General features: G+C 35.0%; 1 protein-coding gene across 1 annotated transcript in view; it reads left to right on the top strand.

The window, feature by feature from the left end:
* The window catches only part of HCRTR2 (hypocretin receptor 2), a 122,174-nt gene that overhangs the window by 106,187 nt on the left and 3,279 nt on the right, over positions 1-12,708 (top strand). Inside the window, exons 5-6 of the mRNA XM_067755851.1 lie at positions 6,834-7,054; positions 10,036-10,157. Of these exons, the coding sequence (XP_067611952.1) occupies positions 6,834-7,054; positions 10,036-10,157 (343 nt within the window). The remainder of the gene's footprint in view (positions 1-6,833; positions 7,055-10,035; positions 10,158-12,708) is intronic.

Here is a 12,708-nt window from a genome sequence, read left to right on the forward strand (position 1 = left end):
TGAAACTAAAAACATTTACAGACAGATTGCAATAGAAAACAGCAAGTTCATCTGAGTTCACTTTAGCAGCCACAATAAAGTAAATTAACCCCAAATGGTGATTATGTAGAATTCTGCTTGAGCAACTATCAAATTCCAACTGTTAATGTCTCTAAACAGAGTTCCAAGGCATTATGTATGCCATAGTCTACATCAAGTGAGCCATCAAACAGAGGGACTGTCTTATTTGCTTAAAATTACAGAGATGCAGGGAATCTGTTACACTCTTTGAAATATCTAAGTGTAAGATTATTAATGAGCAAAATGTCGGTCCTTGTCTGACTTTCTCAAGAATTTTAAACCTATGTTAGTGCAAGTTCATTAGCCTCATGCACAGTGAGGTGAAACAAACTGAAACTTTGGAGTTTGGAGCAGAGAAAGTTTATGGCAAGGCCATGAAAGGAGATGGGTGGCTCATGGCCTACAAAGCCCCTGAACTCCCTGAAGCAAAACATTTTTAAAAGCCAGGTGAGGGAGGGGTGTCGCAGTGTATGTGATCAGCTTATGTACAATTCTCTGATTGGCTGATGGTGAGGTAACAGGGTGGTGTCACAAAGCTTAACAGTCCTTATCCATAGACTCCAGGAGGCCTGGGGCTATGTGCTCATGATTATCAAGTAGTTAACTTCTTCCATTTGGTGGGGGTTTTTCACATCTGTAAAACAACTCAGGATATGGGGGAAAGGCCTGTCCCTAGAAGGCCCCATAGGGTCCTGCTTGGTTACAATGAAAAGAATTGTCCAATGTTTTGCTCTAATCAAAGACTTAAATATTCTCTTTATTTGACAATGTGTCTCAGAGAACTCATTCAGTCTGGAAATTCTACAGGATCTTCTCTAGAACTCCTCTTTTTAAGGCTCACTAAATCTTAACTCTTGTACCTGACAGAATTTTTTCAATTCTAACTCTCAAATAATTCAACACTTCAATCTTACTCATTATATGAACTCACATTAATTCATTCCACAAATATTTATTGACCACCTACTATGTGTCTGGGACTGTGTGAGGAGCTGGGGATGAACTGTACTGATACTTGAGTCTGGAACTAAATTTCAATTTTCCAAAGACTAAAACTTTGAAAGAACTTCCTTGTTCCAATTTTTATCACATGCTCATCTACTGCCCTTTATTCTTCAACATTCTTCAAAAAGAACTTAAAATAGTTAACATTAGATGATAACAAGTCAGTTTAGTATGAGAAAATAAACAGCAAATTGTAATTGCAGAGGCAGAATCAAATGGCAGTAACACAAGTTCACACAGAGAGATAAAAGTAACTATGTAGGTAAATATAGAAGAGAGTATAAATATATTTTTGTTTGAAATTCTTTTCTTCTCCTATTTGACTTGAGATAATATTGTAAAGCAATAATTATAAAACTGTGAATCTTCATCTTATAATGTATAAAGATGTAATTCAAAGAAAGGAGGAGAGAATGAAGCTATATTGAAGCAAAGATTTTGTATACTATTGAAATTAAGTTGGCATTAATCTAAACAGATTAAGTTGTTAATTATAATCCTCAGGGCAACCACTAAAAAAATAACTCAAAAAAAGTAGCGAAAAAAACAACAACAGAAATAAAATGCTATACTAGAAAATATCTGTTTATCACAAAATAAAGAAGCAATGGAGGAATAGAGGAACAAAATAGAAACTATATATATATATATATATATATATATATATATACACACATATATAAACAAACAGCAAAGGGAGACATGTAAATTACACCTTCTCAATAGTTACATTAAATGTAAATGAATGAAACACTCTAGAGGTTGGCAGAATAGATAAAATAAACAACAAACAAACAAAAAAAACCTGATTCAACTGTATGATGTCTACAAAAAGCACACCTCATATTCAAAGACACAAATAGATTAAATGTAAAATAATGAAAAAGAGGTACTATGCAAACAGTAACCAAAGGAAAGCTGAAGTAGCTCTACTAATATCAGACAAAAGAAACGTTAATAAAAAGTGTTACTATGGGTAAAGAGGGATATTTCAAATGATAAATCATTCCATCAAGAAGATATAAAAATGCTAAACCTATATGCAGTTAACAACTGAAGTCCACAGTACAGGAAGCAACAACTAGAAGAATTAGGTGGAGAAACAGACAATTCAATATTAATAATTGAAAACTTCAACACTCATCTTTCAGTCATGGATAGAAAAACTAGGCAGAACATTAACAATGACATAGAAGACTTGAAGAAAACTATCAACCAACTAAACCTAATATATCTATGCGGTACCTCTTCAAAAGTAGCAGAATACATATTCATCTCAAATGCACATGGAATAGTCTTCAGGTTACATCTTATAATAGTCTATAAAGCAAGCCTCATAGCATTTTAAGTGATTGAAATAATAAAAATGTAAATTCTCTTGCTACGAGACAAAATAGTTATGATCCTGATCATAAGAACGTAGCATGTGCATCTAAATTCTAAAAGAGAAGTACCAAGGTGGGAAAAAAAGTTGTCAGGGAGTGATAAAGTTAAAAGATTGCTATTATTTTGAATGGGATTTATTGCATTAAATCTATAGATCAATTTGGGGAAATTGACATATTAACAATATTAAATCTTATAATCCATGAACATGGTATATCTCCTCATTTATTTAGGTCTTCTTTAATAGCTCTTAGCAATTTTCATAATTTAAGTACACATAATTTGTCCACATTTTGTTAAATATATTCTTAGAATACATGTTTTGCTATTGAAATGTGTTATTTTCAATTTAAATTTAGAATCATTTATTGCTAATATATAGAAATACAGTTGATTTTGTTTATTGATTTAGGGTCCTACATATTGCTAAATTCATATGTTTAGTTCTAGTGGCATTTTTGTAGATTCCTTAAGACTTTCTTCATAAGCAATAATGTCTTCTCAATAGAAGCAATCTATATGCCTTTTATTTATTTTTCTTTTCTTCCTGTACTAGTTAGGATCTCCAGTACAATGTTGAGTAGGAGTGTTGAGAGAAATCTTTGTTGGCTTGTTACCAATCTGAGAAGAAAGTGTTCATCTTTCATGTTAAGTAGGATGATACCTTAAAGACTTTTCATGGATGCCTTTTATCAGGTTGAGAAAGATTCTCTCTATTACTAATTTACATGCAAGGGTGTTAAAGTTTTCAAATGCTTTTCCTTTCTCTATTGACATGATCATAGTTTTTTCTGTTAATATGATAAATTACCTTGATTGATGTTTTTAAATGTTAAACCATTACTGCATTGCTGGAATAAATCTGCTTTTTTGAGCAAAATTTATTATCCTTTTATTTATTGTTGGATTTGGTTTGATATATATATTTTGGGGAATTTTCATCTCTATTCATGTGAGATATTTAGTCAGTGGTTTTCTTTTGTTCTCATGTCTTTATCAGGGTTACTGACTTCATTAAAATTCATTGTAATATTATCTTTTCTTTGAATTTCAGAAAGAGTCTAAATAAGATAGATATTATTTATTCTTTATGGTTTGGTTGAATACTACATCAATGAACCTATCTGGGCCTAAGTTTTTTTGTTTTGTTTTGTTTTGTTTTTTGTAACAGGGTTTGTAAAGACACAGTCAGTTTTGGTTATCTTTTTTTTCATGGTGTTTATCCATTTCATTTAAGTTCATTGAGTTTGCAAATTTACTGGCTGTTCATAATATTCTCTCATCCCCTTTTTAATGTTTGCAGCACATTTGCTTATCTTGGCCACAAAGACTTCTTCAGACAGGGCAGGTTTCAAGGTACATCATCTACCTGATAGTTCAAATTCATAACTGTGATAATACCTCTTCCAGGATGTATTTTCACCTCAAAGGTGATTTTAAAGTTTATTTATGATATTGGAATAAAAGCAGTGTGTGTGTGTGTGTGTGTGTGTGTGTGTGTGTGTGTGTGCTGTGTGTCCTGTGCATTGTGTGTCTGAGTGTAAGGGTGTGTGTTGTGTGTGTTTGTGTATGTGTGTGTTGTGTGTGTGTGTGTTTGTATAGTGTGTGTTGTGTGTGTATGTGTGGTGTGTGTGTGTGTGTGTGTGTGTGTGTGCTTTCCACAGTCAGGGATTTTTGAATGCCCGCTGAGATGACAAGGAAAAGACCTTCTCACATGGACAGTCCCATAGCCTGGATCTCTCAAAAGCCCTTTTGTATGACTATTATTGCTTTTATGTAACTAGGCATGTGTTAAAAATTTTGCTAACTTCCATATCAGATTGTGTTGAAGTTTATAAATGGAAATGGTGCATCACAATGGGAAAAAATGAACTTTGCAATCAGACGGACCTGAGTGCAAATTCTGGCTTGTCACTTATTAAAGATATAGACTTGGATATTTTATTTAATACTTCTCAATGTCTGCTTGAACATCTGTAGAATGGGATTTACAATAACCTATTTTTAAGAATGCATTAATGATTACTCCAGATTGTGCATCATTCCTGGTGCTCAGTTAAAATTAGTGATTTCTACTGATACTATGCTGACTTTCTCTAGACATACACAAATTATTGATGGGGATTATTGTATGTCTCTTCACAATGAGTGCAGGATTAACCATCTTCTATTTAGATCATCATCTAAGAGGGGACATCATTTCTGCTTTTTTTTTTTTTTTTATGATTGCAGGAACAATAGTTATGCTCCCTGTGGCAGTTTCTCTTTATGGGAACTCTTTCTGATGGTTGCAGAAGTCATCAGATGCAGGATATTGATTTTTTTCCTCAGGGGAGCATTGAATAACAGATTGCTTAAGTTTAAATGATCTCTTAGAGATCATTTAGGAAACAGTTCAAGGCCATTTAGCAGACATTAATAGGGTTACTCATTTTACAGTTTTTCTGGAAATTTCCAACATCCTTTGCAGCTTCTCCTCAATTATTTTTAAAAATGACTATCTATAAAAAAGACTCATAGAAGAGGAAGGAGTCTCAATCAATAGATAAGAAGATTGAGTGAGGCCACCACGATGTGAAAAGGTCAGCCGACATGGCAGGACATACAGAATCCGAAGAGAAATCGTTTATCAGGTGTTTTTCAATTTAAGGGCAGGTTTTCCTTAACTTCATTTGCTTCTTTTTGAGAGAGAATAGTTATATTCAAAAGGAGCGCCATAATTAATTAATTATCATTAATTCATCTGTGTGGAAATCAAAGTAAAATTCTGTTCTCAAATTAAAGATTATCTAACAGACTTGGATCTTGTTATGGATAAAGCAACAGAATCCATCCAACATCCACTGTGAGAGACCCATCGGTCTGTTCTGGCTTGCAGCACAGAGATAAAAGCAACAGCTGAATAATCTTAATAGAACTAGGATGTGCTTATGGTGTGCTTGTTGGCACATTTTACTCTTAAAAAATTACACATGCTGAATTTTATTGTTTTGCTCACTAAACCCTATCAATCTTCATGAGCTTATAATTAAGACAATATTATACTTGGAGGGACTCCCTGCTATTATCAAATAACTTTGAAAAGAAGTGGAAAAGTACAAGTTGTGTAACTGTTGTTACAAATTGCAGCTATTTGAAACGTTCATGGAAGACCACAAGGGATATTCAAGGTTTTTATGTGCATTTTAAAGGGTCGGTCCACAAAATTGCCTTCAAGCAATTTTGTAACAACAAATGATAAGCAACAGAGAATATTTTATTTTATTTTTATTCCTTTTATTCAAAGGTCTGCCTTAACCAAACCTGAGAATCAGAAAACCTAATAAAAAGCAATAGGTAGTTAAGTCCTATCTCTCCATCTGGCAGCAGGTGGCAGTATTGATGCATGAAAAACTATGCAGGTTACTTTGGCAATTATCTGTTAGGTTTTCCTTCTGTTTCAACTCTAGGTATCTGAGCTGAATCAAAATTCCTAGTAAGAGCTCTTCTTCCCCAGTTTTCAGTTCTCTCTCTTTTAAATTAAGAAGGGTTTTTTTGGTTTCATATTTTTTTAGAGTAGTTATAAGTTCACAGAAAAATCAAGTGGAAGGTACAGAGATTTCCCATCTCTCTCCAACCTCCATTCATGAACAGCCTCCCCATTATCAGCATCCCCTACCAGACTGATACATTTGTTAAAACTGATGAACCTACATTGATTCATCATAGTCACCGGAAGTTCACAGTTTACTTTATGGTTCACTCTTGATGTTGTACCTTCTATGGGTTTGGATGGTGTATTCAAATACATTGTATAATGTGTAATGACAGGTATCCATCATTATGGTATCATGAAGAGTAGTATTTTCCCTGCCCTAAAAATCCTCTGTGCTATGCCTATTCATCCCTCCCCCCATTACCCCTGGCAACCACTGATCATTCTTCTGTCTCCATTGTTTTATCTTTTCCAGGATAGCATATAGTTGGAATCTTATAATAGGTAGCCTTCTCAGATTGGCTTCTTTCACTTAGTAATATGCATTTAAGTTTCCTCTCTATTTTTTCATGGCTTGATAGCTCATTTCTTTTTAGTGTTGAATATTATTCCTTTGAGTGGACAACTTCTCTTTTTATAAAGAGATATCATTTCCATTTGCAGCTCTCTTTAGACCTCAACAAAATGGTGATGTTGCAACTTTTTTTTTCCACCCAGACTCCTATTTGGCACTCGGCTGTATTACTCAAGAACACACTCCACTCAGCAAACGGTCTGGGGAAAGAGGCTCGCAAACTTCCTAGGCCTCGGGTGTCTGGGATACTCTCCTTACTGTGTCTTCCAATTACTCCTCCAAAGTGGAACTTTCCTAAATCAGATAACAATAAAGGGTATCCGCTCCTTTCAGATTCCTGGAACATCATCTGTAGTTCAGAGAAAATGGAAGGTCCTGCAGCCTCTTTCACAGCCTCGGGGGCCAGGACAGCAGACCAAATCCAGGATTAGCGCTGTGGCCGCTGAAATAAAGCAGATCCGAGCCAGACGGAAAACAGCCCGGATGCTGATGGTTGTGCTTTTGGTGTTTGCAATTTGCTATCTACCAATTAGCATCCTCAATGTGCTAAAGAGGTAAAGTTCACTTATTATTTGAAAATGAAGAGATCAGCCATTTTTCTTGGTTCTTAATTAAGGACTTTTTTTAAGCCAGAGAAAAATGGAAACCATCTGCCTAGATAGCTTGCCGGGCCAGATAACTCAGTGTGTTGTTGTTACCAGCAGGTAGGGAACACAGTTTTTTAGAGCTCTGGGATTTTAAATGCTCTTATCCATGCAAATTCTCTATTGAATGGCAGACATAAAACAGATGTTCCTCTGACCTCTTCAAGCTAATTGCTAAGCCTTAGATGCAGAAGAAGTTCTAATGCAAAAAACTCATTTACAGCTCGGAGCTCTTTTTTGATCAGAACAAATGGGTTTTCCAAACTTTGTTCTCAAAGACATAGGAAACGGTGACAGAAATTTATCTAAAGGATAAAAAGAGATAAGAATTTTGTTAGCATTCTAATTATACTTAAAAAGTGCATTTGTGAGCACACACACAAACAAATGGAATCACAGCACATACTGTGTTTTGAATGTTTAAATAGAAAGAAAGAAAATTCATTTCCTGACATCATTGAATCAAGTTTAGCGTGAATATTAATAAAAATCAGTACAAAAGTTTTCAGTGAGAGAAGGTATGTTATTTGTAATGCTGCAGAGACACTATTAAGTTCAAACAACCAACATGATCAACCAATGCAGGGGCAGTGGTACCCAGGAACCTTCTGGCCAACCATCTTTATTGGGAATTATCGTAATAGTTGCACAGAGACTGGTCCCAAGGTAATACTAATTCTGTTTATCAGAGGCTTCGAAATAAAACTAGGATTTCTTCTCTCATTTTTCCTGGATCCAGAGTCAATATCCTATTCCTCATGGCTGGGGACTCTGAAGAGAGGCAGCTTTGGCTGGAATCACACAGTCTAAAGGTGGTATAACCAGCTGCAAAGATTTGTCATTCTCTTTTGGGCCTTGTTTTTGATTGTTTAATGACTTTTTCTTTTTCTTTTTTTTTTTTTTACTTCTTTAAAATAAATTTTTATTGAAGTAATGTTGATTTACAATGTTGTATTCATTTCTGCTGTATAGCAAAGTGATTCAGTTATACGTATATCTATTCTTAATGACTTTTTCAATGGAAAAGAAAGAGAAAATGAACTTTTGTTCAGCAATGTTGTTTAGTACAGACACAGCCTTAAAGGTATAAGATATGTGGCAGCTTGGGTCCTTCAGATGTATACTGGCTCACAGGAAAATGAAAGCAACTTTGCCCTCCATATTTTTTCATAATTCCTTTCTTATTTTTCTTGCCCACAGAAATCCCATACAAATGTATTCTAGTCTGATGATAGATGATGATTTTTGCTCTTAAGAACCTTGGAAACATGCTAGGATACTGCATAGGTTCTCTCCTTTTTTTTTTTTGTACTTTTATTTTAGTCAATCTAAACTCAATGAAAATTGGATTTACTGCTCTCTGGATGACTCATTTGGATTTCCTGTATCTCAACACTTGTACCTTCCCTTTAGCTGGTTCCAAATACCTACTTCTCCATAATATTTCTCTATTCTCCTGACTTACAGACCTCCCTTTCCAAGGAAAATAAATGGCTTTCTAAGGAGAAAGTCCATGTTAAATTTAAAATAGTTTCCATTTTTTGAGTCTTCTGCTCTTTGTCACAAAATAAAAATTTCAAAATAACCTTGAAAATTGTTTTGCTCTTTATCACACATATTTTCTTCAAATACTTATCTCTGTTTGCCCTTGCATTTTAGGCTCGTGTTTTCTTTCTCTTACAAATAAAGTCCTAAATTCTTTTCTTTGAAACTTAGTGTTTTGTCTGACTAGTCAAAACCAACTTCTTTAAAGCAGGTCTGGTTTTCTAGGATTTCAAAGATACATTGTGGTAGAGGGTCATAACATATTAATTCTATTTATCCATGTTGTCTTACTATATATTATATTTTTGTAAAACTGTAGTACTCCATAGAACACCACTTTATTCTGGCAACATATTTCTATCACAGGCACAAATTCCACAATCAGTGATGGACCCTCTGGCAGGAAATGCATTATAATCTTCAGCCTATACGTTTATTGGGTAGTTGCAAGTTGCCTGCTGTTGTCTAGTGAATACAATTTGATAAATGGGTATTTTGAAGTACAGAACAAATCTTAAAAATGACCTTTAAGGAGATAATAATAACATATTTTTCAGAGTTTAAAATAATAAAAAAAAATTAAAACTCATGAACTTTAAGAAATTACCAGAATTTTGCCTATTGAAAACTAGCTCTTCTCTGCATATAAAGAAATCCCAGAAGCCAAATTTCAGCAAGGCTGTAAGATTGGAGTTGAAGAAATGTAATATTGATCAATGCACAAATGAAAGTAGGAAGTAGTGCTTACAGACTGCAATTTAGAAGTGCTTTTGTACATGCTGCTATGCTTAAAGTAGATAAGCAACAAGGACCTACTGTATAGCACAGGGAACTCTGCTCAATATTCTGTAATAACCTAATCAGGAAAAGAACTAGAAAAAAGCATAGTATTCAGTATATGTATAACTGAATTACTTTGTTGTACACCTGAAACTAACACAATATTGTTAATCAACTATACTCCAGTGTTAAATAAATAAATAAATAAAATGCACGCAAAATGAAATAGTAACAAAAGCTGCTCCATTGTGTTTAGAAACAAAATGAAAGAAGGTAGATAGATATATATTCAACCTTTGTATTCTTATTGCTGTTGTTTACAGGAGAGACCTTCTCTGACCTGATTTGGCTTTTGATTTACTAATTGTGCCTTGGAGGTGCCCTTCAGGTACTGAAGTTATTCTAGCCCCACTGTGTGCCCTAAACCTACAAGTGGTCTGTCCTGCAGGGCAGCACTGGAGTCGGGGAACTGCCACCAAGGGCTGTGTTCACCCTTGAATTTAATTATTTAAAAGGTACTTTCCAGAATCGCACTGCATTTCATGTTACTGTTTCTTTTCCTACAGAGTATTTGGGATGTTTACCCACACGGAAGACAGAGAGACTGTATATGCCTGGTTTACCTTTTCACACTGGCTTGTATATGCCAATAGTGCTGCGAACCCAATTATTTATAATTTTCTCAGTGGTGAGTTTTCAACTGTTTCTTCTGTACAAACCACAGGCCAGGGTGAGGGATCGATGACCAGAAGGTCTGAACACTTTTGAACGGTATGAAGATATTAGTTGTGATACAGTGAGAGTATTTTTCCCTGATCTGACTGGTCTTGAGTTTTTTCCCTTATAAGAGGGAACATGTGTTACCTAACGCATCAGAAAAAATTATCTAAGTAACTTTTTCCATAAAATTTAGAAGAAAATTTGAAATAGGAGGAAGGTGAGAACTGTGAGAACTGAATAAGAGAATCTTGTTTGTCATACATTAAACTTATGATTTATAAAGATGTAAAATCATTTTATCTGAAAATAAAACAGCCTTGCTTGTATCATTTCCTTTGACAACATTTGTAGCCTAATTGAAATGGAATTGGAACCTTTCCACTTTTAGGTATTTCTATGTATTTACAATTCTCTTGTGGGTAACATCTCTTGGGTTTATCTCAAGATTTCTCACTGACCATAAAAAAAATTACATTCCTCTAAATAACACATAAGCTAAATGAACCACACATACACACCTGTGCAATTGATTTCACCCATCTGTTTATGGGATCAATATAATTATAAAAATCATTTAACTAAATATTGTTTTATCTACCAACATTTTGCCTAATTGTTTTAGAATTGTGTTTTAATTAGCTATATCTTTACATTGTCTTCTTTCCAACCGGTTAGCTATTTCTTTTTTTTTTAAATTAATTTATTATTTATTTATTTATTTTTGGCTGCGTTGGGTCTTCGTTGCTGCGTGCGGGCTTTCTTTTTAGTTGAGGCAAGCGGGGGCCACTCTTCGTCGCGGTGTGCAGGCCTCTCATTAAGGTGGCTTCTCTTGTTGCAGAGCACGGGCTCTGGGTGTGCAGGCTTCAATAGTTGTGGCTTGCGGGCTCTAGAGCACAGGCTCAGTTGTTGTGGCACATGGGCTTAGTTGCTTCGCGGCATGTGTGATCTTCCCAGACCAGGGCTCGAACCCATGTCCCCTGCATTGGCAGGTGGATTCTTAACCACTATGCCACCAGGGAAGCCTGGCTATTTCTTTTTTATTTCCATCTCCAAATATATGATGATTTTATATGAAAGAATAAGCAATTCATTTTATTGCATGCTGAATAAAGTGTGTGCATTTTCTAACTTCACCTTTGGCCTTCCAGATTATATAGGTTATTAAAAAAGACAACCAATTAGGCTTTTTGTTTTAAATAACTTTTTGTTTTTCAGTCATGGCATGTACCCTCTATATACCTGCTTTATTTCACCTTTTGGTGAATCAGGTGGTGTATATGTGAGGGGTGGTTTGTATTCAGTTGCCCCTTTTCATGCCTTCCCCTGACACATTCAACCCCAGTCTCCAAAATAAAGACTACATTCAGACTGGGATAAGCAGAGACCACCACCCCAGTGCTGTTTGAAGGAAGAAGGGCCTGAGGAGCTGTGGCTAAAAAAGCAGTGGGGAAACACTTGCCCTGGGCTTAGGGATGACAAAGGCCCTGAGCTTGTACTAAACAGGGAAAATCTATTAGAGGGTCGTAGGGAGAATTATCTGAAGTAGAAGCCACAGAACCAAGTCAAAGTGCCATGATGGGGGTTAAGACGAGGCAAGAAGGCAGCTGATAACCAGTGGGCACCAATTTTAATCACTCAACAACCCAGGTAGGTAATCAAAGCTCAGAGAAAAGAACTGGTGATTTCCAACACTGCCATTTACCCTTAGAGGCTTAAAAGGTCAGTGTTTCATCCTTATCCTTCTCCAATGTCACATCAATAATTTAAAGATAAAGAAAAACTTCTAAAGTTGTTTATTTTTCTTTCAGTTTGTCCTGCCTTATGCAGATTATGAAACGTTAGAAATTTTCTAGATATTTTGTTGAACTGACTGTGTCAATAGAACAGTTTCTTCAGAGTACAATGCAGGGATAATTTCTGTGTACGTTTGGCCATGTATAACTTAGGTTTCATCATTTTTTAAATCGTTAAATATCTCTGGGTAGCTTTCTGCTGATACTCAGCTTTACTATAGTTATCTAGTTAACAATAACCCACATTCACAAGTATAGGAGGTTTGCCTCTAAAGGTATGAAACAAACTCCAAACATTGGGCATGAAAAGCAGCCTCACTATTTTATGGAAATGTGTCAGTGTTTCAAGAGTGTGCCAAGCATTATTTCATTCTTTTTTATGGCTGAGTAATATTCCATTGTATATATTTGCAGCAAGATGGATGGACCTAAAGATTATCATACTAAGTAAAGTGAGACAGAGAAAGAAAGACAAATATCATATGATATCACTTATATGTGGAATCTAAAAAAAGTGATACAAATGAGCTTATTTACAAAACAGAAATAGACCCACAGACATAGAAAACAAACTTATGGTTACCAATAGGGAAAGGGGCAGAGGGAAGATAAATTAGGAGTTTGGGATTAACCTATACACTACTGCTACTATATATAAGATAGTTAAAGAACAAAGTCCTACTGTATATCACAGGGGACTATACTCAGTATTTTGTAATAATCTAT

The sequence above is a fragment of the Pseudorca crassidens genome, chromosome 10, assembly GCF_039906515.1.
Source record: "Pseudorca crassidens isolate mPseCra1 chromosome 10, mPseCra1.hap1, whole genome shotgun sequence".
Taxonomy (NCBI): domain Eukaryota; kingdom Metazoa; phylum Chordata; class Mammalia; order Artiodactyla; family Delphinidae; genus Pseudorca; species Pseudorca crassidens.